The 27,830-nt window shown below is 41.9% G+C and overlaps 1 protein-coding gene across 2 annotated transcripts in view; it reads right to left on the bottom strand.

Annotated features, from left to right (window-relative positions):
* DHX37 (DEAH-box helicase 37) overlaps positions 1 to 24,958 on the bottom strand; it is a 33,600-nt gene extending 8,642 nt beyond the window's left edge. Inside the window, exons 1-17 of one of the 2 annotated variants that reach the window (XM_075176897.1) lie at positions 24,888 to 24,958; positions 23,803 to 23,917; positions 23,558 to 23,724; positions 23,061 to 23,173; positions 21,442 to 21,796; positions 20,859 to 21,007; positions 20,105 to 20,197; positions 19,257 to 19,353; positions 18,828 to 18,941; positions 18,507 to 18,608; positions 9,946 to 10,060; positions 9,276 to 9,374; positions 5,621 to 5,688; positions 5,241 to 5,379; positions 3,712 to 3,788; positions 3,377 to 3,609; positions 2,822 to 2,933 (exon numbers count right to left, since the gene is read on the bottom strand). In XM_075176897.1, the coding sequence (XP_075032998.1) occupies positions 2,822 to 2,933; positions 3,377 to 3,609; positions 3,712 to 3,788; positions 5,241 to 5,379; positions 5,621 to 5,688; positions 9,276 to 9,374; positions 9,946 to 10,060; positions 18,507 to 18,608; positions 18,828 to 18,941; positions 19,257 to 19,353; positions 20,105 to 20,197; positions 20,859 to 21,007; positions 21,442 to 21,796; positions 23,061 to 23,173; positions 23,558 to 23,724; positions 23,803 to 23,908 (2,139 nt within the window). In that variant the 5' untranslated portion in view covers positions 23,909 to 23,917; positions 24,888 to 24,958. The remainder of the gene's footprint in view (positions 1 to 2,821; positions 2,934 to 3,376; positions 3,610 to 3,711; positions 3,789 to 5,240; positions 5,380 to 5,620; positions 5,689 to 9,275; positions 9,375 to 9,945; positions 10,061 to 18,506; positions 18,609 to 18,827; positions 18,942 to 19,256; positions 19,354 to 20,104; positions 20,198 to 20,858; positions 21,008 to 21,441; positions 21,797 to 23,060; positions 23,174 to 23,557; positions 23,725 to 23,802; positions 23,918 to 24,887) is intronic. The other variant, XM_075176906.1, reaches the window with a different exon arrangement.
* Positions 24,959 to 27,830: the final 2,872 nt, after the last annotated feature.

The following is a 27,830-nucleotide window of genomic DNA, read 5'->3' as shown; positions in this document are numbered from 1 at the left end:
CGATTAGGTGATCCTGGACATTGGGGACATCCCCAAACTACCCTTATGGGTGGGTTTTTTTGCTCAGTAAAGGTGATGCATTGACCTTTTTCCCGAAACTTTAGATGCAAACAAATTAAACCTATAAAATTTGGTAAATGTGGACCAGGTGGCAGCCCGACACAACTGTTCATCTGAGGCCCCATGCCATGCTGCCCATGAGGCCCCCACCGATCTGGCGGAATGAACCCTAACAATACCTTGGACACTGGCCAAACCTTCTTACGGGCCTCATATAGGCCAAAAAGACTCTCTCTGTCCTGCGAAAAATTGTGAGTCCTCTGAACATAGGTCTTCAGAACCCTGATAATATTCAGATATGGAAGAAAGCCCTCTTCCTCTGGAGACCAACAGTGAACCAAAGCCGGAATCCCTATACTCTGGTTAAGGTGAAATCTAGAAACCACCTTAGGCTGAAAGAAAGCCAATCCAGGACAACCAGGATGACTGGAACGCCCTCTCTCTTTACCTTTTTTACTACCCTCAGAAGCAGGGCTACCAGTGGGAACAGGTAAATTAAACGGAAACACCAAGGAACAAACATGACATCTACCTAGACAGCCAGAGGATCCCTCGTCCGTGACAGAAACACTGAACTTTGTGGTTCAACCTAGAGAACATCAAGTCGAAGTCCAGTTGACCCCACCTGTCTGCCAAATGTTGAAACACCCCCGGATGGAGGGACCATTCGCGGGGATGCAGAGTCTGCCTGCTGAGAAAATGAATTTTCTATCCTCAGAATGAAGATTGCCATGACCGCCTGAACGTGAGAGTCGGCCCACCAAAAGATCCTGTGCATCGCCGACATGGCTAAGGAACTCTTCGCGCCACCGTGGTAATAGAGGTATGTCACCGCCATGACTGTATCTTCACCACCTGTTCCGGAAATAAATGTTGCACACTGATGAGAGCACTGAACAATGCTCGAAGTTTCAATACATTGATTGGAAGTTTGGATTCCAAGGATTCTGAAACCGAGTTTGAAGACCGCAACCAACCCCAAAGGCTGGCATCCGTTGTAATCAAGGTTTAATCCCAGATCGAGAATGGATGACCCCTGCAGAGATTGTTTTTCTGCAGTCACCAAAGGAGTGACTAATGCACACGAGGAGACAGACAGAACACCTGACCGGACAGATTCAGATGGGACTTGCTCCACTTGGAACTCCTGTGCATTAAACTGAGAAGACTGTATAGCCTCGAAAGTTGATACAATGCCCAGAACCCTCATGAAGAAATGCACAGAAGACTGTTTGACAGCAAACAGAGATCTTACCATCTTCTCCAAAGCCTGAATCTTGTCCGGAGGCAAGAACTCCCAGTTGTTAGGTATTGAATAAAAGTCCCCCAAAAAGATCATTTGTTGAGTTGGTGTCAACTTGGACTTTTTGAAGTTGAGAATCCAACCGTGGCACTCTAGGGTCCAGGTCACTATCTGGATACGAGACAAGAATACCGCAGGGGACTAAGCCTTCAAAAGAAGATCGTCAGGTAGGGGATTATCGTAATCCCCTGAGGCCGCAACAGTGCAGCCATGATCTTGGTGAAGATCCAACGGGTCCAGACAAAAAGGAAGTGCTTGAAATTGGTAGTGATCTGACTGAACCGCAATCGTGAGGAGGGAATGATGACCCTCCCAGATGGAAACATGTAGATAGGAATCTTTGATGTCTAGAGCCACCATGAACTCTCCCCTGTTCCATACTCTTAATCACCGACCACAAAGACTGCATCTTGAATCTGGGCACCCTGACCTGAGTGTTCACGGATTTCAGACTCAAAATCGGTCTGAACGAGCCATCGGGTTTTGGAAAAAGAAAAAAGGTTGTAATCAAACCCCAAACCTTTTTGTGATTCCTGAACTGGAATAACTGCTCCAGAAGAAATTAGGGAGTAGATGGCCTCTCACAGAGCCAGTCTCTTTCATGGACATGCAGGAAGATTCGGGAAAAAGAACCACCTGGGAGGGAATTAGAGGAGATCGATCATGTACCAGTGGGAAGAACAGTCAGAATCTGACCCAGGACCATAAAAGGGTGTCGCCACCCGCCTGCGTTTATGAGGATGGCGTAGCAGAGTGCAACATACTCACTAAGGAGGAAGAAACTGCAACCAAACTCTGTACCAAGGTCGCAAGACCATGTACCCAGGCCGATTCTTCAGAATCTGCTGCCACGGGTCCAGCGAGACCCTGGCCTAGCGAACCCAGAAAAGAATCCACCCCACTCAGAGGCGGGTGGATTAGGAGAAGGACTTCCCACAGATAGACTGCACCAATTGGGCAAACCAAAGAATTGGTCAGTGACCAGGCCGAGGCAAGCTCCGCCAAGTCAGAACGAGAATCCCCTGGCGCACACGGTATGCGATCCGTATATTGGTAGGCTACGCATGAAATGTCCATGCCTGACGGTAACTTGGAAGTTACTGACGGCACAGGTGAACGTCATCATAGTCAGAAGACACCCCAGCCTTAACCCTCAAAGATCTCCCCCTAGCTGACATGTTTCACACAGATGGGAGAAAAACACAGGAAATAAAACACGGTGAAAAATCCGAACAAAAGTCTAACAGGGGAAGCATAGACTATACAGTCTCACATGCGCATGACTAGGCACTTATACTAAACTGGAGCTTAAGCATAAAGGGGAGGTATGGGGTGAGGGGGGGGGGGCTAGGCTAGCTAACAACTTCTTGAAGTGTCACACACCTATCTCGGTACATCATACCACAATAGGATGTGGGGAACAATCTGTTTTTTGACACAAATAGATATCAAACTCACCTTTTCAATGTTCAAATCCTTCATTTGAAGAACTAAATCTTCAACAGGGCGTCGTGTTATTTCAGGCTGAGAGTACTGTTCAAAATCGCTAAAGACAGCTGAAGAGTACAACCTGAATGTGGGAATATAGGGAAAACTTGGATTAAGTTATCAGCAAGATAGGCTATAAATTACTTTAAATCATACTTAATGGTAATGCATTCTTTCAGATAGACAGAACCTGTTATGGGTATTTACACAAAATAACTCTCCATGTTATGGATCACACACAAAACTCTACATATCAACAGCACCACCATGACGTCCATGAAGAAATAAGAGCAGGGATAATTTGTGTAGTATACAAAAAATGAACAAAATCACCTTAAAATTGTTACGAAGTGTACATTTATATTCAAGCATCTTCTATACCATTAACTTTACAATCCATCTTTGCACTGGTTTACTGCACAAACAAAGCACCATTCATATAACATAAGTATACGAAAAATCAACTTATGCCCATCTTCAAAATAAAACAAAACACAAAACTGTAACCACTAATAAAATATGCACCTGTAGCAGTGACCAGGATCTGTACGCCCTGCTCTTCCTGCTCTCTGATTGGCTGACGCTTGGGAAGTCCAGTCCACACGAAAAGAGGAAACACCAGTGACTTTGTCATAGAATCTCTTCTTCACCTTACCACAGTCAACAACGTACTTTATCCCAGGGATAGTAAGGGATGTTTCTGCCACATTGGTGGCTACAACGCATAACCTTGTACCACTTGGTGGGGGGCGAAAAACCTGTCAGAGAGACATTTGTTAAACAATTTACTGTCATATTCCAAAAGAAGATTAGTAAATAATTAATATTTGCTTCATATTGTGGTTCTTAGTAAGACATACCTTGGACTGCTTTTCAGGAGCTAGTAATGAATACAATGGCAACACAAAAAGTGGGAGAGTGGAGTCTGATTTTTCGTCTAGAAAAAAAAAAAAAAAAAGATTGCCTTTTTGGAAAATATTACATAGGAGGACTCTTGCTGCATGTGGATTTACCGTTTTGTATTCTTATGTAAATTAGTCTTATTTTGGGGAGTAGCGGGGGCATGTTAGAAGTTAATACAGGAGATCCTCTACACTGTATGTACAGCTTACTGCTAGTTGTACAGCAGTCCACCTGCCGATTTATTTTATTATTATTAATTTTTATTTACAGGGTGCCACAAAATATCTGCAGCGCCATACAGGGTACAAACAACAGGACAGTACGAGGTAGAACAGTATGGTACAATAAACAAGTAACATTATAACTCAGGTAGCTCAAAGCACAGTTAAGAAAGACAGCCTGAAAGGGTGAGGGATATTTAGCACAAGCTGGAAACCTGTGCCCAAGAGTGTGGCTAAGAGCCACTGAAAAGGTGCAGAGAAAAGCAAAGTGGAGTCAGTGGGCAGAAAGTCTAAGAAGGAGGTAGACAAAGTAGCTGGATAGCAAAGTTAAAAGTGATGGAAACAGAAGGAGAGAATGCCCTACACATATTCAATGTCAGCAGAGTACATTCAGAGATCAGACACAATGCTGTTGGCAAAGTAGCAAGAAGTTTGGTAGCACAGTCAGAAACTCTGTACACAACAATATTCATCATCCAATTTAGTTCAAGACTACAAGCTTGGAGCTGTATCATAAAACAAATATATAGTATATGTTAATAAAAGGAGCCACATAAGTAAGCCAAGCTTAAGCAGTTAAAATAAAAAATTTAATTCATTCCTTATTTGTAGTGCTGGAACAAAGAAAAAAAAAAAGCAACAAATCCAATGCAACCTTAATTAAAAGATTTGGTGCTTAAATCACTTTTAAGATACCATGTATGTAATCACTAAACAACAATGGTGACATTTATGAAAGCTGGTGCAATTGGAAAAGGGTACTTTACTCTCAACAAATCAAATTATGTAATTGGTTTCTAATTTTTTTAAATAACTTATTCACACTTTTTTTAATTGTCCCTATCTGCATCAAGATTGCATGTGCAGCTTTTCCTCTATTACACACATTATTTGTAGCCACAGAAGCTTCTAAATAGTTGCATTACAATAAGAGGATTTTTATACTTCTATTAAATCCTTTTCTCTTCATCCACTGGGGGACACTGGAGATATTGGGTTATATAAGTTCTCCCATCTATACCCTGTGACTGCTGAAGTTTCAGTTAATTTTTAACAGAGTAGAAAAAACACATAAAAAAGGGGAGGAAAAAAAAAACAGCCATGTCCTCCCAAAACTACCGAACAAAGAGGAAAGCTAGAGCATAATGGGAGGACATCTAGTGAATTAAAAGGAATTAATTAAGCTGTTCAGAGTCAACTTCATTTTGGAGTACCGTCTGTATTTTCATATAATATAGCAGAAATAAAGGATTACAAAGCAAGACCTTCTTCCGATCCTGCATCTCCTAACTCTAGATCAATATCCGATCCCTCTTCTTCTTCATCTCCACCAGCATCCCTGTCTTCATCACCTTCATCCAGCGGCGAAGCTGAATAGCTGTCCAAGTTGATTTTAGGCAGGTTCTAAATAAAGAAATACTATTATTTTGACTTACAGGAGTTTCTTATAATTGATTCAATTTCTTTGTATGAAAGGCTGATAGCACTCATTATATTTTAGGGGAAGAGGTAGAGCAAACCTGATTTTCACTTACCATAATGAAAATTATATTAAATAAAATGATCATACAAAGTAAGAGCATGTTAATGCATTTCATTTACCTTGAACAAGGATTTATTGTTCCACAAACGATTCTATATTTACCATTTTCTTCTTGGATTTCTTAAATGCTTTCACTGCTTCCTGTGAATCCGTATCATCATCTTCTACAGCTGAAATAAAAAAGTACAAGGTTAGATGTACAATACAGTGTACACATTAGTGCAGTAGTCACACATCCTAAAATGTGCGAAAGGGCATAAAAGTGAACTGAGAATTCAATTATTTCATTTTTTCTAGTCATAAAATGATTGTCTCAGATGGACAAGACTTTCCTTACATGCTCTGTCATGCTAAGGCAGCAAAATTACAAAAAAGCAACATTTTCAGACACATTATTGTATATTGCAATACATGCCCTCAAGGCAGCAAGCACATAAGTGGCATGCCCGTGTACTGCTTGTATTGAAGACAGTGTACTAAATGCTAACAGGAGTCACTTATGTAATCACAATGCAACTCAAATAAACAACCACCTACCGATTAAGTACATGAGAAAAGGACTCAACAGTAAGTAAATAAACCTATTTTATAATGTGTTACATTGGAGGGGTCATTTTTAAGCAGTCAATAAGCACCAATGGTGTGGAAACCAAAACAATCAATGTCGACTAGAAGCATAATAGTAATTTAAATAATCAATCTTTTTAAGCATATATAATTACATTCAAATATATGCGATTACTGTGATCCATATGTCTCTGCTCCACTAAGTATTTTCATTAAAATGTGTTTAAATTGCAACAGTGCAATAATTATTGATTTATCTACTATCAGATGAACGACAACACTCCCAATATTTTATTTTTTCCTTGCAGCACCTTACACTCAATCCTGGCATCTGCCAATGCCACTGAATGAACCATGATGTCATCAATGAACATCTGGTTGACCCCATCTGAGCAGTCACCCGAACAAGGGACTGAAGCATGTCCAAAGAGTTTGCCTTTATTAGCAGATCACTCAGATACAAGATGACCCTTATCCCTCCGGACCTGAGAAGGGCTGCCATCACTGCCATGATGTTTGTGAACACCCTCGGCACTGTCACCAGGCCGAAGGGTAGGGCCCAAAACCGATAGTGTTAAGACTGAACTGCATATCTGAGAAGGCATTAGTGTCCTTCCCAGATTGGATCATTCAATTGTAAAGCGCTATGGAATTTGCTGGCGCTATATAAATAAATGTTGATGATGATTCAAGTACGTGGAACTCCATGAGCTTGTACCTTTCCATACTGTTGATGACCAACTTCAAGGACTCCATCTTGAACCTGTCTACTCGCAACTGCACGTTTAATAAGGATTTCAGATGCAGAATAGGTCGAAAAGAGCCATCCTGCTTCTGGACCCGAAAGAGATCTGAGAGAAATTTCAGCACAGAAATAATTATTCCCACCAGAAAAACGGACTGAATTGTTTCTCTTAGAGCATCACATTCTACATTGCCTGCGAGAAGACAGGTGGTGAAAAAGCACCTGGGCAGGGACGCCAGGATATATATTATGTATCCAACTTACGATGCCTGTCACCCAGGCGTCTGGTGAACCACTGGTCCTGAAAGAGAAGCAGATGGACTCCCACTACAGAAGTTCCTCAGTGGACAACCTGTCTGTCATGCTGATAGCTTGTCAGAGGAGTATGGAAGAGACTTCTGGGGTCCTCCTCTGCTTCCCAAGACCAAAGCCAGAGGGCATGATGTGCTGTGACTAATGACACTGAAAATATAACTCCAATGACCGCCATATATATCGCGACTTCCCCAAAGCATCCTGAATATGGTCCAGAGTAATAAATCTGATTTAGGTCAATCAGATTCCATACCCTCCACCAACTAATCCGCCCATTTCTCCACCACCCTATTGGCCCAAACTGAAGCTAAGCTCGGTCTAAGGGAGGCCTCAGTCACTGTGTAAATGGTCTTAAGGGCAGCCTAAAATTTCCTATCCATGCTATCCCGCATGCTCGCAATGTTCGGAATCGGAATAGTGGCTATTTTGGATAGAGCTACTTAAGAGGGAGAGATTAGAGGAACTGTAATCTGCAGGAGACTGGAGGGTAGTGGGAGTTCAGGTCTTGCCCATGCCTCGCTAAGAAAGTCCTCCAACTGAGGTGATGAGGGAAAGGAAACAATATGTATATTTTTTTGAATAGGGATTTGTCTATAATCTCTGATTCCCTGCTGCCCTTAATCTCTAGTGTTCACCATATCAGAGGGTGAACTCAAAAAGTGAGCGTGGCTACTGATCCTCAGTCTTAACATGCCGAGCACAAGTCATTTGTCCCAGACTAGGTGGAAGGCAATTTGGAATGCCATCTGGAGCAGGCAAAAACCTGCCACTGTCCCCCCCTCAATGTTTAGCCTTGGACATACTCCCCTTCCCAGATACAGAAGAAAATGGGGGTAGAAAGAAAGAAAAAAAAAAGAAAAAAGACAAAAGTCGTTACACAATCAAGGTCGAACTGCAAGACAAAGGCCAGAGGATAGAGAGAAGCCCACAGACAAACAGTACCCCAAAACCAGGAGGAGAAGGAGATGCTGCTCCCAAGACAGCCGCGCTGGCTATTCTGTTCAGCATGCCTAACTGCGAAAGCACACCATGGAGGAGGAGAGATCACCCAGGGGCCAGCACATAGAGATTGCTGCGGTACTATGACCCCCCCCCCCCCACCCCCACCACAGCACTCTAACCTCAAAACTCTAGAAACCTTTCTACCCCTTACCTGAATGGGGACTATAATTCTGTTCTGAAGCGGGAGCCATTTACCATAGACGTTGTGCCTCTGGTGTGTAGTATGGAGCCATTCCCGGCCTGATGGCACCAGAGGTACAGAGATCCCAGGCACTACCTGTGGCAGTAGTTGCCCAGTTCCCCGCAGAGGTGATCCCACGGTGGGAGTGGGCTGTCGGCAGAAGGAGGAGCCAATGGCGGCACCTTCACAGCCTGCTTCAGGCATGCCCAGCTGCGGCTGAGGGATGCCATTGGATAAGAACAAAATGCAAGCAAATTCAGAAGCAGCCACAGAAGTGCGCCCAGCTTCAATTTTGACTGCAAATATAAAAGTGCCCAAGCTCCAGTCACCGTACCCTATATCCCAGTGTTCCAGTGTTCCCCATTAGAGAAAGATTTATTCCTAAGCATTAGTGTCAGTGCACTATCAAATCCTCAAGGTGGACTAGAGCAAAACATTTCTCTTTATCATTCTCCCTCTTCTCTACCGTTGTTCACTGCTATCATTATTTCATTTTCCCTGTGTGCGATATCGGTTTTATAATAACAATTTAGAAACAAAACTTTTAAACACAGAAGTGTATAGTTGATTGCGTTTTATGTTTTTGTTTTACTGTTACTGCTAGGGCTGTAGCTATTTTCAATTTTACTTCTATCAATAGCCTGTCATATGTTACTGTGCTGCAAAGGCTATGTCCTTAGTATTATCAATAGAAAGCCTGACCCAGGGAGACTTAGCTGATGTGGAAGTATCTTGGAGCAACAGAGGACCTGACGACATACTGTTTCCAAATCAATAAAACAGGATAAAAACATTATCTTGACATTACTAGCAAGACAGTGCCTTACAATAAGGCAAAAAAAGCAAAAGAAAAATAACCTCCTCTTATTTTTATTTTGCAGTTGAAAAAAAATACACAGTTAAAAAGGCAACATTTAACATAAAATACTTTTCTTCAATAAACTCACCTTGAAGTCCATTTTTCCCCCGGTAAGGGAACATTTTTCTTAGCCGTCTACAGAGTGAATGCACTTCTGCTTGCCCTGTGAGAAACACCAAGATTCCTCCTAATTGGAAAAACAAAAACAAATCAATTAATGTTGTTTAAAGAGAAGTCCATGCCATATACAAATAATTTCTGTGGATGCCAAAATCTATGCAAACCTGCTGTGAGATATTAATGGTATCAAATGCTGTGGTTACACGCACTACACTGGTGTCTTATTAAGTAGTCTAGTAAAAGTCCTGTAAGACGTTATCTGCATCAAAGGAAAGTGAATCTGTGACTGTGCTGTCCTGAGAATCTGAAGCTACTGAATGTTAGTTTCTCAATCAATCCCAAACAACTCAATAAGCAAACATTTCCAGAAGAAGTCAAGAGACTGTATAAAAAGAAAGACAGAGACCAGCAAAAAAAGATTGAATAGAGTAAAAAATTGGGAAATCAGACTCTGTCCCAGCCTTCAGGTTTTAAACATTTTCTGAAAATCCATCTCTTCATTAGACCATACCCTACAGATTGTAAGCGGTCATGAGCAAGGCCCTGATAAAGAATGTTATTGTACAGCGCTTCAGAAGATATATAGCACCTGATAAACCAATTAGAACACTGTTTTAAATGTCACAAAAAGACTTTACCTGAAGGGAGCATTCTGTGAATCTTGCAGACCTTTCTGAAACATTCCCCAGCATAGTCATCTAATGGGGTACGTTTATTAAAGTGGATAGTCACTGGAAACTGCCTAGTATCCACCTAAAAGAAGGCCACGTTACAATTACCAATACAAATACATACTTGGTATAAGCAAATTTTCACACATGCACCAGTGGCTTACATTAGCTACTCTACCATTTGCCATTTGTGTTACTTATCAATCAGGCTTACAATCAGCATTATTTACAGGGATGGCCAGGAACACAAAGCACTGTATCCTCATTGGCAGTTTGCTCACTGTTCTCAACAATACTGAATGATAAGTTAAAGCAAACACTCCGTTCTGAATTTAAATATGGATGGATGTTACTTGTGACTTTCTACATGTGAAAGAGAGGATTTTTATAATTTCAATAAATCCGTTTCTACGATTCCATCTGGGGGAAACTGCTACCATGGGTTGTGAGAGTGGAGGTGAAGTTGGCACTGAACAGGTTAACTTTGTTAATGTATCAAAGCTGTCAAACCCCTCCCCTCTGCAACCCCCCTGTAGCATCTCCAGTCCAAGTATAAAACCCAAAAGGAAGGGGAGACAACCAACCAGAGACCAAACAGCAAAAGAGCTGAAGGGAGGGAGACCAGTGTCCCCCAGATGGAATCAGAGAAACGGTTTTATCGTGAGTATAAAAATCCTCTTTCATCCTATCTGGGGGACACTACTACCATGGGGACTTTCTAAACCGCCCCCCCCTTAAGGGAGGGACTGCCCAGCACGTAGAGCACTACGGCCAAAATTGGCGTCTGCCGACACAAATAGTTTAAGTTGATATAATTTTGTAAAGGTATGGACCGAGGACCAAGAGGCTGCTCTGCATAACTGGTCCGATGAGGCCCCATTTTGCGCAGCCCAAGACGTGCCCACCGAACGGGTTGAATGGGCAACAATACAATCTGGTACAGGTCGGTTAGCATTGATACAAGTCTGCTTAATAGTTGACGCAAGTCATCTAGCAATTGATTGCTTGGAGGCCGGCCATCCTCGTTTTGAGAAGTCAAATAAAATAAATAGAGAATCGGTGCGGTGAATCCTAGATGTCCTATGGACATAGATTTGGAGAGCTGTGACCACATCCAGAATTTCCATAGAGCCTGTTCGAAGTTTGTAGCTCCTCTGTTAACATCGGAACCACTATTTCTTGGTTATCATGAAAGCCGGAAACCACTTTGGCAGGAAAATTGGAACTGTTCTGAGAACCACCTTATCATCGTGAAACACAAGAAATGGTTTGCAACATGAGAGAGCCCCCAGTTCAAAAACTCTACAAGCTGACGCAATAGCTAGTAGAAACGCAACTTTCCATGTTAAGAACCATAACTCTGCAGTCTCTAAGGGTTCAAAGGGAGGTCCTTGAAGCATATTAAGGACCAGATTAAGATTCCAGGGTGCCATGAGCGGAACATATGGAGGTTGGATATGCAGGACTCCCTCTAGGAAGGACCTGACGTCTGGTATGTCTGCCAGGTGATGGTGAAAAAACACTGAAAGGGCCGAGATCTGCACTTGTAAGGACCCCAGGCGAAGGCCCCCATCCAAACCATCCTGCAGAAAAGCAAGAAACCTTGAGAGGCGAAAGGAAGCTGTGTGGCAGATCTGGCTTCCACACCATCTAATGTAAGTAAGCCGGATCTGGCAGTAAAAACGAGCAGAGACTGGTTTTCTAGCCCGAAGGAGGGTGTCCACTACTCTTGGAGAGAACCCTCTAGACTTCCAAAGGTTGGCTTTAACAGCCATGCTGTTAAATTCAGCTGAGGTAAATCCAGATGTTGAAATGGTCCCTGTAGAAGAAGCTCTTCTCGAAGAGGTAACTGGAGACCTGGACCTACCGCCATTAACAGGATTTCTGCTTACCAGATCCAAGCTGGAGCCACAAGTATAACTGGGAGTCCGCCCTGCTTGACTCTCCGAAAGACGCGGGGAATGATGGAAATAGGAGGGAATAGGTACCCTAACCTGAAGTCCCAGGGCATTGTCATTACATCGAAGGCCACTGCCAAAGGGTCCCTTGCCCTTGAGCAAAAGTGTAGGACCTTTCAGTTGTGATGAGATGCCATTAGGTCACGGTCCGGGTCCCCACGCGAACGACCAGAGACTGAAAGACCTCCGGATGAAGAGCCCATTTCCCTGGTAGAAGTGTGTACCGGCTTAGATAGTCTACTTCCCATTTCTGGATTCCTGGGGGCATATTCAATTGTTAGTGAGTTTAGAAGTTCGAGCAGGTTAAGTCATTTTTTTTGTTTTTTTCCTTATTTTCGAGCGCTGAAACTTCTCCCGCAATTCTAATCTTTTTTACCGAAACGGTGTTATCGCACTCCAACCGTTTGTCAAAGTATAGGCTGGATGCGAAAAAAGCTATTCAATTGTTTTTTAACGCTGTGGGTGAAACAGGCAAATCTGCTGTTTCATCTCGCACCTCCTTGGTCTGCACAAAGAAATTTTTTTTTTATTAAGTTAAGAAAAATATACATTACACTGAAAAAATAGGTGTAAAAGTTCATAAAAATAACCTAAAAACTGAAAAGTACTTAAAAAAGTGTAATAATAATTAATAATTTTTGGAAAGTTCCCCCTTTAGAAAAAACCATTAGTGGTGCTTGTATCTAAACTTCATTTTTTTAAGGGGGGGGGTGGTTGTGCCTGACCTCAGTCAGCTCTCGGTGAAAAGTAGCATGTTATTTATTTATTTTTTAAAACCAAAATCGTTTGCTCCACACTCTATTTAGTCTTAACCCTAGTGCTGGCAGGCTATTGATGTGTGTTAAAATCTTTGAAAAATTTGGCGTAGGGTTCCCTCTATTTTAATTGAACCAGCACTAGGCAAACCAGCCGGGGTGATAGGCACTATAGCGGGGGGGGGGGAACGCAGTTTGGGTCCCACGGCCATAATGAATAAACACCCACAGACTGTTCAGAGCTGGCCTGGATTCCCTAGGGAGTGCGGTCCGCTGAAAAATGTAAGCGGGCCACCCCCCTAGGGACACCCAGCCCAGTGCCGATAGCACTAGGGCTCTTCCTACTACCCTTGGGCTGTGGGTAGTAGGGTAATAAATGGGGATTTTGTATGAATTTTTTTTTTTATAATTTTGATTTATGGAACTACATGTCCCAGCCAGCCATGTTGGCCTAAATAGTGTGGGCATGCTGCTACTTGTCTAACTACAAGCACCAGCGTACCCATGGCATGTTTGCACTTGTAGAACAACAAGTGCCAAAATGCTCTTACACCCACGGCTGGCTGTGATCTGTAGTTCCACAAAGCAAAATGTTAAATAAAAGCACAACACCCTCATTACAACCACAAATCTTGTTGTTTGCAGTGCTGGGGCCCTTCTTGATTGCAGTGTGGGGGCCCATTCTCTTGTGCAGTGCTGGGGCCCTTCTTGATTGCATTAATTTTCTTGTATTTTTTTTATACTAAAATGACTGCCTTAACCACTCCTCATTTCAAACTCGCTAGGACCAATAATAGAGCGCGAGAGGGTAGATGCAATGTTAACAATTGAATTGAGCGTTTTGTTTTTTTTAAAACGAGCGCTCGAACAGGAAAAAAACGAGCGCAGGTTTTTTGTTTTTTTTCGAGCACGGGATTTTCACCCGTCTCGCTAACAATTGAATATGCCCCCTGGAATAAAGACTGCTGAGATGGAGGGAACGTGGTTCTTGGCCCAGGTCAAAATCTGAGCCATCATCTCCATTGCTCTTGCACTCCTGGTGCCCCGTCTGTTGACGTAAGCCACTGCCGTGACGTTGTCAGACTGCAGGCGGACCGAATGGCCCTGCAGGATAGACAATGGGCATTGTAAGGCTTTTAACATGGCTTTCAGTTCCAGTATGTTGATGGGGAGAAAGATCTCCTTAGGGGACCAAAGTCCCTGCAATCTCAAATGAAGGGTCACAGCCCCCCATGCACATAGGTGGGATATCCAAGACCATGGGGCAAAGGACCTGCCGACTAGCAAATTGTCCAGGACTATCCACCATCTGAGGGACTGCTTCGCCTCTGGTGACAAGCATATCAATCGGCGTTCTAACCTTTGATGGGATCCCGATCATTTTTTTTTTTTTAAGAGGTCCCATTGGAAGCAGCAAGAGTGAAAGTCAACCATAAGGGAGAGTCTCTTTCCCAATAGGCGCATGCATAAGAGGACTAACGGTCTACGGCAGATCAAAACTCGAGTCATAGTGTCCCGCAAGGATCGTGATTTGACCTCTGGAAGGAATACCTTCTGTTTGTTGGTATCCATTATCAGTCCCAGAAAAGTCATTCTCTGGCAAGGGGTTAATTGGGATTTGGACCGATTTATGAGCCACCCATACATCTCCAGGACCCTGATGGTGAGCTGCAAATGCTGGTCGAGCAGTTGAGCAGAGGCAGCCTTGATTAGTAGGTCGTCTATGTAGGGCACTATCAGCACACCTCTGGAATGAAGACAAGCCGCCATTATTTTTGTAAACACCCTTGATGCTGTTGCAAAGCCGAATGGGAGAGCTCTGAACTGGAAGCGAGCGGGTCCCAATGTGAATCTGAGAAGAGCCTGATGTGCCTCCCTGATAGGAATGTGAAGGTAGGCGTCTTTGATGTCTATAGATGACATGAACTGGTTTGCTTCCAGTCCACTGATAACCAACCTGAGGGATTCCATCCAAAATCTGTCAACCTTCGGGTGTAGGTGCAACTGTTTTAGGTTTAGGATAGGGCAGAAGGAGCCATCTGGCTTTCAGACCAAAAAGAGGTTGGAGTAGAAACCTTTTCTCTTTTGATGTTCCGGAACTTACTGTATAACTCCTGCAGAAAGAAGAGAGGCAACACAGAGAAGCAATGCCTGTTTTCTTTGTGGGTCGCGGGTTAAGCAGGTTGCGAAGAAACGACAAGAGGCTGGGCCCGATAGGTCTATTATGTAACCTCTCGTCATAATCCCGCAAATCCAACTGTTCTCCAAGGACTCTGCCCACTGATCTTTGAACAGAAGCAGACATCTCCCCACGCCTGTCGCCGAGAGAAGGTGGAACTGTCAAGCTGACGATTTATCCGGGAGCTTGGAAGGAGGACAGTTCGTGGAGGAGGAGGAAGACCTATCTTGATGCGAGTGTCCTCTGGTGCCAGATGGTCTGGACCGGTGACTCTGGCCCCAACCAGATGAGCCCCCTAGAAAGGGCTGTCTAACTGAGCCAAACCTGTGTGTCCTAGGCTTTGGGACATTGACTGGTAGAAAGGTACTTTTGCATCCTATGGCCTGGGAAATTATGCTGTCCGATTCAGGCCCAAATAGCAACTGTTTTAGGTTTAGGATAGGGCAGAAGGAGCCATCTGGCTTTCAGACCAAAAAGAGGTTGGAGTAGAAACCTTTTCTCTTTTGATGTTCCGGAACTTACTGTATAACTCCTGCAGAAAGAAGAGAGGCAACACAGAGAAGCAATGCCTGTTTTCTTTGTGGGTCGCGGGTTAAGCAGGTTGCGAAGAAACGACAAGAGGCTGGGCCCGATAGGTCTATTATGTAACCTCTCGTCATAATCCCGCAAATCCAACTGTTCTCCAAGGACTCTGCCCACTGATCTTTGAACAGAAGCAGACATCTCCCCACGCCTGTCGCCGAGAGAAGGTGGAACTGTCAAGCTGACGGTTTATCCGGGAGCTTGGAAGGAGGACAGTTCGTGGAGGAGGAGGAAGACCTATCTTGATGCGAGTGTCCTCTGGTGCCAGATGGTCTGGACCTGTGACTCTGGCCCCAACCAGATGAGCCCCCTAGAAAGGGCTGTCTAACTGAGCCAAACCTGTGTGTCCTAGGCTTTGGGACATTGACTGGTAGAAAGGTACTTTTGCATCCTATGGCCTGGGAAATTATGCTGTCCGATTCAGGCCCAAATAGCACTCCACCTGAATAAGGGAGAGACTCCAAAGATTTCTTTGATTTGGTGTCTGTATCACAGGACCACAACCATAGGGTCCTCCTGGCCGCAAATACCCTTGCGGAAACAGAGGAAGAAATGGAAGCTGCGTTTTGGGCAGCTTCATATACGCATCCTTAAGCCTCTTTGAGGTGAAGGGCAAGGGAAAGTAATTCTGAATCCTGCAGACCTCTTGCTACTGGTCAGCCCATGTTTCCATAGCCCTGGCAACCCATGCTGATGAAAACATGGGTCTAAATGAAGTACCTGCTGCACTGTAGAGGGACTTTAAGAAAGTGTCTATCTTACAGTCAGTGGGATCCTGCAGGGAGGTTGTCCCTGGAACAGGGAGTGTGGTATGGCGAGTCAATCGAGCCACTGGGCTATCAAACCTTGGGACCTGTTCAAAACGGTTTAGATCATCTTCTTGCAGTGGGTATAGAGCAAGGTACCTTACAAACCTGCGATCAGGATCTCTTTCAACTCCACAGATGGAGGAAAACGAATTGCCCGATTTCTGACCTTTTTAAAAAGACTACAATATGTAGCTCTAGTCTCCTCTGGGTCTAGCAGTTTAAGTGCCTGTCGCACTGCTACCACCAGGTCATCAATCCCTTCATATCTGGGAGATTCCTCTGGTTCCGTAACCTGTGCGGAATCAGAATCCTCTAAAACCTCGCCCTCCTTTTCTGAGAATCTCTCCAAATCAGAATCAGAGACAGGAGGTGGTTAGTGGATCTTTGTCGCTTTTTCTTTGGTAAAGGTCTTGGTGCTTCCAAGAAACGGTTTAACCGATCTAAGCCCCTGACCAATGATGTAGACCAAGCCGGTTCTTCAGTAGAAGGGGCTTGAGAAGATAGTACAGATGGATCCCCGCCTGTCCTGTGACAACTGACTCAATGATCCCCATGGTCCTCCCTGAATTAAGGGGGTCTATTGCTCCAGAGGTTGAAGGGAGTAACACAGCTACCGCTGGGATCTCTGTTGGCTTAGAAAGTAATTATACCAATGTGGTAACCCCCTGCGTCAGGACAGCCGCCCATGCCGGTGTTTCCGTTATTGGCGGTGCGTTAGTCTGTGCCTGCGCTACCATGGGAACCCAACCGCAGTCAGTACAAAGCGCCCCCGGGTGCTGTTGTTCAATGGGTAATTTAACTTTACACTTGAAGCAAGTATGATACTTTGCACGAGGTGCTTTACCCTTGTCACAGCAATAAAATGTAATACAGGCAATCACACAAGAAATAGACAGAAGATACTAACTAATCTATGACAGAAGTCAAGACAGTATCCTTGTTAAAGCTATGTGTGAAACAAAAGAATACCTATGCAAGTAGTATTCTATTAATCTATTTGCATAAAAAAAAAAATTCTAATACACCCCTATCTAAATATAGTGAGTATAGAAAAGATTGTAATGGTACTAAGCCTTCCATAAGGCTAAGATGTCTGGAGCAGGAGAGGTTTGTCAACAACTCTGCATTTTCTCTCAGAAGTAGCTGCTGTCTTTCCCGGCCTGATGCTTTAGCGCCTTTAGGAGAGTCCAACATGTCTCTGCAGACGGGGAAGCTCTTTTACTAGCTCTCTCCGTCCTGCACTTTTCTGCTCTCTGCCCCATTTTCTTGCATAATGTTGGCCTTAGCGAATTACTGCCTCTTCAACAGGTAGTAACCGGTAAATACTTATTCCTCTGGCGACTTTAGTGGCTGATGCAGTGGTTTGATCTAATCCCCCCCCCCCCTCCTTTTTCCGAGGAGGGGACTTGGTATCGTCCTTAGTGGAAGCCTCTGACACGGATTACCGGCGCTCTCTACCACTATTGGTAGCCCCGGTAAGCGAGTAAAGATCAGTGTGACAGCAGCTTAAAAACCACCTCTCACACTGAGAAAAAGTGGAGAAACTAAAAATTCTACTGCTGTCAGTGAGAACTGAACGGCTCTCACTATCTGACAGCCGCCCTTTTTACCTAAACTAGTATGCTCTGTATAGGACAGAGCACAGACCTGTATAAAAATATAAATAAAAATAAAATTAGTAAAACAAAATAGTAAAACTATGCAAAATTACATAAGTACACCCAACTCCCTTGGGCACTCAACAAACACTGGAGAGGCTACAGAGAGGAGGGGTTTGTCAGCATGATACATTAACAAGTTAACTAGTTAAGTGCCAAACTCCACTGAGAAAGGGTAATCAGAGTAAACTTCTGGTGTTGGCCTAGTCTCCTGAAAGTAACTATGGTGAAAAGCAACTATATTTACTCCACTATTCTACCAAAAGAAGGCACCTTTTGTCCCCAAAACAATATATATATAAAAAAAAAAAAAAAATCAGCAGGGCAAACTATATTCTCGGTAAACAGGAAATTCTTGAAAATAGGGCACAAAATGCCCTGTCCATTAAGTGGTTACAAATGAAATAATCCTTGAAGAGGAAAGAATAAAAAAAATAAAAATGTATTCAGAAGAGAAGTCATAGTATATGCCATTTGGCAAAACAGTAAGGGTTGCAAATTACCTTGGATCCACTAATGTGCAGAAAATTGTGTACAGTATATCTAGTGTACACATATTTATGAAGTATATCTCAGATGCCACTCACCTTAACCACTGGAGGAGCAACAGGGAAAAGCCTTTTGTTTTCTGTGAAGTCTTCTATTCGTAGAGTAGCAGACATAATAACCAACTTTAATGGGTGACCTTTCTGTTATAAAAAGAAAGAAAAAATATTGGTCACAAAGCTATGTTTTAAGAATGTGCACTCTAAATTCTACTCTTGGGTTTATAGTACTCTTGGGTTTTATAGTACCTTAAATGCAGTAAAATAACATTACTGAGACAATATCCAAGGCATAAACATCCTGAGTGAACTGTAAACAATAATATATATAAATGAGACATAAAACAGATGTGTTTTACTAACCTTAGTCCGAAGAGGAACGATGCGAGATAAAAGTCCAATTAAAATATCAGTGTAGACACTTCTCTCGTGGGCTTCATCAATTAATATTACTTTGTACCTATTAAGCAAGAAATCCTTAAAAGAAACAAAAAAAAAAAAATAGATAATACAATAGTGGCAAGCACCAGGTTTGTTAATAAACTTTGCAGCTTCAAATTATATAACAAGACCTAGTGAATTAATAGTGTCTACGTGTTATTTATTGTAAACCTATGGATTATTTTGACCTTCCTCAATGCTTTTATCTTTAAATCAATTTACGTGAAATATACATAAGTAAAACTACTTATATACAGATATACATATCTGTAAAACATTTTAAAAACAAACATTGGCTATAAAACCAACCAATGTTACAAGAAATTGTTTCTCCTCCACTGATACACTTACCTTCTGTATTTCTTTCAGCAGAACACCATCTGTCATGAACTTTATTTTAGTCTCAGCAGAGACATTTCCTTCATATCGGATTTGATAAGAGACAACACTTAAATACAAAATACGGAATTACTGCTATAAGAAGTTAAAAAAAATAGTTTGTTAATGCAACATTTCTTTTCTATGGATAAATGGAAAGAGGTCAACAAGCCTCAGGGCTAGATTTACTAAGCTGCGGGTTTGAAAAAGTGGGGATGTTGCCTATAGCAACCAATCAGATTCTAGCTGTCATTTTGTAGAAGGTACTAAATAAATGAAAGCTAAAATCTGATTGGTTGCTATAGGCAACATCCCCACTTTTTCAAACCCGCAGCTTAGTAAATCTAGCCCTCAGTGTTTAAATCACACATGTCTAGGACATTGCATACAGTGTTAAACACTAAAAAATGACATGCTTATATACCAACATTTTAAACCTATAGTAAAGAGGAAACTGAAGCTGTATTGTCTGCTTTAGTCCCAGAAGCTAACAAAACAGAAGTTTGTTAAACTAAGCATCAGCTTTACCATAATACATTAGAAAAGTAAAGAAGTTCACAAGTATGTTTTATACATGCTTCCATTACAATAAAAGGCTTCCCACTGAACTACATATTTGAAATGTTGCACAAAATAAAATTACTTTACAATATTATAATACATTACATTTCTCTATAGACCTAATAGGACAGCACTTATAAAACACAATTTTACATAATGCATAATCCACTGGAGACTTCCATATTGCTGCGATAGTGATTAGATTACAACAGTACAACAAGCAGTGCAGAGATTGATATTGCTGCAATGTGTTTACCTACCTCTGAGGCAAGTTCATTTCAATTGCCACTCTCTGTGACATGGTAACTGCTGCTACACGCCGTGGTTCAGTGATACCAATTATGGAATTGTCACTAAAGGGCAGAGAAACAATTACAGTTAGTCAGAAAAACCTATACTTTACTCGAACAGTAGCATTACATAGCCATACAATACACACAACTGATTATATATATATATCTATATAGTTATTCACCAACATTGCTCAAAGGCACAAATATGCATTAAAACCACAGCAATTAATCTTATTTACTTTCTTATTTAAGTAATGAATCCTGTTCTGTACCCATGAAGACCTTCTGTAAAGAACTGTACAGAAATTGAGGTTTTCATTTTAAATATCAATTAGTTTTTGTTTGTAATTATTACTAATTTGAGATATTGTATAACTCCAGTTCCAGACTCCGGTAAACAACACAAGACTTCTATGTTTTGTCTGACTCTGTGTTCTATATGCTCCTTCCCTTCTGTCACTGCGCCAAGTGTTTTGTACTTGTATTTTTTTAATAATGAAAATTATTAGAATATATACAATCACACTGAGCATAACCTTCACACATTCCTTGTTACAAAAGCTATTTTCATACTGACAGATAAACAAGGCAAATTCATAGTAACTTTGTCATTTTGAAGCGTACTTAAAAAGACTACCAGCCACTCATTCATACAACCAATGTTTATTTTATTATCATTATTTGTTCTGTACCACTTTCATTTGGAACACCAATGACCCACCTTCCATATCCAGCTTCATATAGAAACTGTGGCACTTGGGTGGTTTTCCCACTGCCAGTCTCACCACATAAAACCACGACAGGGCTTTCTTTAATGGCTTCCATAATGACCTGTTCTTCAGCCAGGATTGGAAGTTTTAACCTGGCCTCCTATAAGAAAGAATAAGAAGTATTGTGATGGGTGCACAGCTCTGAGATAAAATGCACAATAACACTGTGCAATTGCCTCTGTCTTTGTCTAATATAAATACTAAGGAATTTATCTAGATTATATAAAGGTGTTACAAAGCCTCCTTGCAGGGACTACCATTCACTTAGTGATACTGCTTTTGCTTTGGACCCATAATTTCTATATGTCTTCCCAGACCTTTCTGGCTATCTCCCAGTTTACATACTACAGATAATGCAAACTTTAAATTGAAATTTAACCCATCACATGCCTTTGAAATGAATGGTATGCAATGTGTTAAATGTCAATTTAAAGTTTGATACATCTGTATGTGTGTCTATTCCTTTTTTTGTTGCCCATATGATCAGGTATTTAGTACCATATTAGTAGTATTAGTGCAGAGTGAAACACAAACCTGTATTTCAGGAGACCTGTCCACAGGGATGAATATAGCTGGCTCTGAGGATGGAGCTGGAGACGATTTCTGTGCGGCCGGTTCTTTAATATTCACTTGCTTGGACTCTGTTTGTATGTTATGTGAAGTATTAGTCTCTAAAGCCTGCACAGCAGAGGTGTCATTATCCACGTCTTCTCCCTGCTCCTTCTCAACTGCATCATCCTCATCTTCTTCACCAGAACTATCAGAGGACACAACACTATCCGACTCATCACTTGTCTCTTCTGCCTCAGATTTTCGCCGGCGCTTCTTGTTAATTCCACTGATGCTGCTTATGCGCCCCAGTCCTGGGTTATTGGTATCTTCTATTGTTCTATTAATGAGAGCTAATTTAAATGCACCCATCATGCAGTGTTGCATCATAAAAATCGTATTAGTTCAAATAAAGTCTAAATGCAACTTAAACCAAATTTCCCAAAAATACACTTATGGTGGTAATCGCTTGTATACTTTCCCTTTTTGTCCAATCTGGGGGTAAATGTATCATAGTCCGGTTTTTGCATCCCGCGCGAGATCGGCGAGATGACAGCTAAAATTTAAAGCGGTGCTGCCTTGTAAAGAGAAACTTCCCTTTACAAGGCAGCGCCGCTTTAAATTTAAGCTGTCATCTCGCGCGAGATGCAAAAACCGGACTATGATACATTTACCCCCTGGTGTTTGCCTCACCTTGAAACTAAATTTGTTACTGAGGCATTGCCTTCATTTCAAACAACACACTTGAATTGTCAGACTATCTCACTAAATACATGAGACAAAAAGGAGGTAAAAGTTATGAATGTAACAAAAAACAGTGTTGACCATTAACAGGGCATGTTTTCCACGTGTCCTTATAGACCCACTAATGAAATAATTAGTACCACATGTGCCAGACAATTAATCTGTGCTCTAGCTAGAAGACATGCAAAACAAGTACTGCTAGCTATGGATGGCGACTGTTTATGGGAAACACTGACCTATCCTGTACCAAGGTATATAGATCAATGTGATCTTATAAGACCGGACATCTGTAGCTGTTGCATTTGCATTGCAAGAGGATGCTATTTAATCACTTGAATGGTAGTGATTATGTCCAGTGTTTTTAAAGGACAACTCCACTTTTGATAGCTAAGCCTTCAACATCCTGACACTCCTGCCATCTTCAGGGAGCTGCCCAAAGTAATTCCTCTGTGTACAAATGCATCATCGGTTTTTAACAAAGTAGCACAACTTGGTTTAAACCCAATGATGCTAAATTTGTTAGAACAGAGGAAGGGGCAGCTGTAGATAGAGGAATCACTATGCTGTATACACTCTGTTATCTATATACTATTATCTAGTAGTTACCTATAGGTCAGGGGTTAAATTTGTAAAATAGACCTTCACGGGAATGCAACAGGATTGAGAGGGGGTTAAAATTTATCATGATATTAAATCCCCAAAGATGGGTAAGACAACATGCCCAGTACTGAACCATATTTGCTTCTGCTGCACCTGGTAAGCTTAAATATAAAGACAAAACTTGTCTGAACAAGTAAAAATAATAATTTATATAAATGCCCCAATAAATGGCAAAAATGCTTCTGACCGGAAAGCCTTACCGTTTAATACTGTACAATCGATCTCCTGTACCCAATTTGGAGGTTGTATATAACAGGCTCAGCTCTTTCTCTGAAGCCTGCACATCACTCAGTTTACTGAGCATGTCTGCTCTCTACCAAGAGGAAAAAATAATTAGTTCCTTTTTCTGACAGCTAAACAAGAAGTAAATGGTAATTCTAAAATGGTGGAGTGTGCAAAATTGTAAACATGAGGTATTCTAAAATGTAACATTCACTATTTAATTCTACAATGTTATTAGCTACAAGCAAATTGATGACAACAGTATTACTTTGTTATTATTTCTATCATCAGGGTAATGTAGCAGATGGACTATCATTGTTAACTGACGGCTAAAACAACTGGGGGGGTATTTTAGTTCTGAAAACGCACATAATAGATTAAGAATATGTGTGTGCTCCATTACTCATTTCAAGAAAAAAATACAACCTACTCAAAACAGACAACGGGCTATACATTGAAATAAAAGGTGGCAGACCTGGCTCTTTTTTTCTTTCTGTTCCAGTATCTTCTGCAGGACTTTCTTCTGTTTTCGACTTAATGGTTTTTTAGTAGAAACACCATCGCTAATTTTTTTCCTTTTGGATTTTTTGGATGGCAACATTAGAGGATTGCTTTCATCCAGTCCTTTTAATTGTTCCGCCCCTGAAATGTTCAATTGTATTCGTCAATAAAATGAAATATTTAAACAGTGTTTTTAAACAGTCCCTTGCTCTGTCTCACCTTCTAGTTCGACCTGCACATGTTGCTTGGGTTCTGAGGATGTGTCTTCTGTGGACTGCACTTGTTGTCTGGCTTTCCAGTTATGCCTCTTTCTCATTCTACCCATCGCGATATTCTGCAATTAATCATATATTAGAATGAAAAAGCCACAATTAGAGATCTTCTGGCTAGCATTTTACTTCACTCAAGATAAGATGCATGCACTAACAATCATCTAATAGCATTCTGACATTTGCACCTTGTACTGTTGTAGAACTACAAGTTTCAGAATTCAGGAATACTTAGGAGCAGATTCAATTCAGCCACGTTAGTCTAAGCTTAACATGGCGTTAATACGATTACCTTTCATACGGTAATTTTAACCCGGTTTTTTACTCCCGGCCCTGAGAGGTCCGACCAAAAATCATTGTTAAAATTACCGTACTAACAGTAATACTGCACACTTTTACCATACTAAGGGGCATATTCAATTGTTGAATATCCCCGCCGCGTAAAAACTATTACCGTTATTACGGTAATAGCTAGCTGGATTTCAGCTCGCGGCTCAGGGAGCAGCGAGCTGAAATCCTGAGAGAAAACTACCGTAATAACGTTTTTCCGCGCACTATTACCGTAATATTAGACTTATAATTTCATAACAGCTGTCATTCCCATGTTGTCACATTTTTAAATACTTTCCAGGGACACTTGGCATGGTTAAAATCGCCTAATTGGCAGCAATGTGCAATACTGTCTAAAAAAAAACCTCAGTAAAATACAATCCCAATCATTAAATGTTTTCTAAATTTGAAATACCCCACGTCAATGAATATTAAATTACAATGCCTAAAGAATATGAAACGTGTATCTCATATACTGAAAATAAGTTGTATTGCAGTGTGTCACTACAGAAAAATCTTTCCAACTTGCTGCCGTCGTTAATTTAAATACAGACGACAACTCTAATTGTCTATTACTGCTGTACACAAACACACAATGTACTACATTAAATTACTACTCAAACACTAGGCACATAGGTTTTCAAATACATAGATCTGTCCTGTATTTACGTACAGCATATACAAAACAATCTAATTCCCACTCACAGTCAAGCTCACCGACACTTATAAAGAATCTCAGTATAGGCATGAAACACACATGTTACTTCCTAGGACCCGGAAGCGGAAACTACGTCAGAGACCCATAGCAACCACAGCGCTCCATAGCAACCGTCCCTGTAGTGAGCAGGGAAGTAGCTGCAGAGCTACACAGCGTGTTCTGCCATTGTCTGCTGTTACAGTGTGCGGGTTATACCGCAGTCATATGTATGTAATATACACCCCTATGACTTGTCAGTGTGGTAAACTGGTGGTACAGCTAAAGGACCATAGACGTGAGGTGACTGTAAATTGTATAAATAAACTATTAAAATAGTTTTATTTTGTAAACAAAATATACCATAGTATAGTGGAATCTATGCTTCGTAACATACTATAGGAAGTATAGTGAATATATGCACAGTAGCGTAGATAGTATACTTGCCTACTCTCCCAGAATGTTGGGTAGAGTCCCGAATACTGGATTGGTCTCCCAGACTCCCCAGGGAGCAGGCAATTCTCCTGCATCCGGGAAGGAATTGACTCACAATGATGCAATTCACAGCAATTCGCATCATTTTGGCCCCCGACCCATGACAAAATGTAAGTTTTGTCGCGGGGGTGTGTCCAAAATTACGCGATTGGCCGGAGATAAAAAATGAAAAGTTGGCAAGTATGTAGTATAATAGTACGCTACTGTGTGGCCCCAAGTTCATATTATATAATATACTTGTGACCCAGTTCATATTATTCAAAATAGTTGTGCCCCCAATTTATATTATGCCACATAGTAGTACCCTCAATTTATATTATGCCCCCAGTTCATATTATGCCACACAGTGCCCCCCAATTTGTATTATGCCACACAGTAGTGTACCCAATTTGTATTATGCCTCATAGTTGTGCCCACATTGCATATAATGCTGCATAGTAGAGTCCCCAGTTCTTATTTGTGCCCCAAATTCATAATATTATGCCACCTAGTTGTGCCCCTAGTTAATATTATGCCATATAGTTGGGCCCCAAATTCTAATTATGCCACACAGTTGTGGCCCCAGTTTAACTTCATACTTACTACAACTAGCTACTTACCTTTTGAATCAGCACACACTGGGATTGGGAGCTGTTTCGCTAAATCAGCCGAATGGCCTAAACGGAGCTGCTTCGTTTTATCCATCTTTGGCTGCTTTAGTAAGGCAGCTGTGGAGATCTGGCGTGCCAGATAGTATGGGTCCACATGCCAGATGGTGTTTGCCGACCCCTTGTATAGTGGGCTTTGTATGCACAGTAACATACGATAGATCCGATAGTGGAACCTACATGCACAGTAACATCATAGACTGTATAGTGGAACTTGCATAGACAGTACAGTGGAATTTGTAAGTACAGTAACATACCATACATATTGGAACCAGTATACACAGTAACATACCATACATGGGCAAACGCAGGATTATTAAGGGGGGGTTTCCTCCCCCCCCAAAAAACATATAGAGAGAGTGAGCTGCTGCGCATGCGGCCGCTTATGCGCAGCAGCTCCATTTTGGCAATGCTGTACAGCAGCCGCGGCGCTGTCAAAGAAGCGTCCGCCGCAGTGCTGTATTGTAGTACAATACAGCACCGCCGCAGACGCTTCTGTGACAGCGCCGCGGCTGCTGTACAGTACAGGGCAATGTTTAGTGCCCGTTCGTTTGCGTGCGCCCCTGCCATAGATAGTATTGTGGAAACTGCATACACATTAAAATACCCATGATATTATAGTGTAACCTGCATGCATTATAACATATCATAGATAGATTATTGGAACCTGCATGCACAGTAACGTATCATAGAAAGCATAGTGGTATCTGTATGCCCAGTAACATACCATAGATTGTATAGTGGAACCTGCATGCACAGTAACATACCGTAAATAGTATTTCCCTGTCGTTTTATTGGGGGACACTGAAAGACATTGGGGTATAGTAGGTGTTCCTGGAGTCAAGGCACTTTAGCACTAAAACTGTGAGTGTAGCTCTACCCCTAATATACCCCTCCTACAGGAAGGAGTATTCAGTTTATTTTAAGTGCCCTTAGGAGTTGGGCATGTTTCTCAGGGCTACTACCCTGGATTTCAATTTATTTATTTTTTTCACTGTTATTTATTCTAACAGGATCTTCTGGGCAGAGGGATGTCTTCCCATGGGTTGGATAGCCTGCGGCCTTCCTCCACCCCGTTTCCCTGAACCCAGGTGAGTAGCCCGAGGGCTCCCTCACCCCCAGCAATCTTGCCTTTAAAAGCCATTGTCGCTTTAAATTTCTGCTGCAAAGTCGCCGATTTTCGGCGACTTGCAGAAACCGATGTTTCATAAATTTACCCCCTGGTGTGACTGCTTGCTTTTCCCCTTTCTGTCCGGCAAAGTCGCCGGTGACTTTGTAGGAGAAATTTAAAGCAGCGATCGCTTTTAAAGGCAAACTTGCCATGACCTGGAGGGGATATTCATGGAGTGTGATTAATTAGTCTATGCATCAATTAGATGCAGTGCAACTAAAAATGCATCGCTGCACATCGCAGTGATGCATATTTATGTACCGCTTGAATGCATTATGCCGGGGCTGTTCCGGGAGCCCTAGCGAAATGACCCCTCTCCTGCGAACTCATTTTCCTGCTTACCGGCAGCGTAGCTCTGCGCATGCGCACAGCACTAACATTGTATCGGATTCTGCGAAGCCAAAGAGGCTTCAGCAGAATCCTATAGGAAATAACAGATAAAGCCATCCTGAGATGGCATTACCTGACTGCGCAATGCAAAGCTTATCAAAGCTTGATGCATTGCAGAACTTCACAGTCCCATAGTAATCTATGGGGACTGCGATGGTGAACGGTATTTGACTAAACGGAGGAGATTTCACAGAAATCTCCGTTAGGCAGTTCATGCATAGGAAATAAACTACTGTTTCCGCATCTTTTAA

This window comes from Mixophyes fleayi, chromosome 1, assembly GCF_038048845.1.
Source record: "Mixophyes fleayi isolate aMixFle1 chromosome 1, aMixFle1.hap1, whole genome shotgun sequence".
Lineage (NCBI taxonomy): Eukaryota > Metazoa > Chordata > Amphibia > Anura > Limnodynastidae > Mixophyes > Mixophyes fleayi.
The sequence above is the reverse complement of the archived record's forward strand: the minus strand, read 5'-3'. Positions and strand labels throughout refer to the sequence as shown.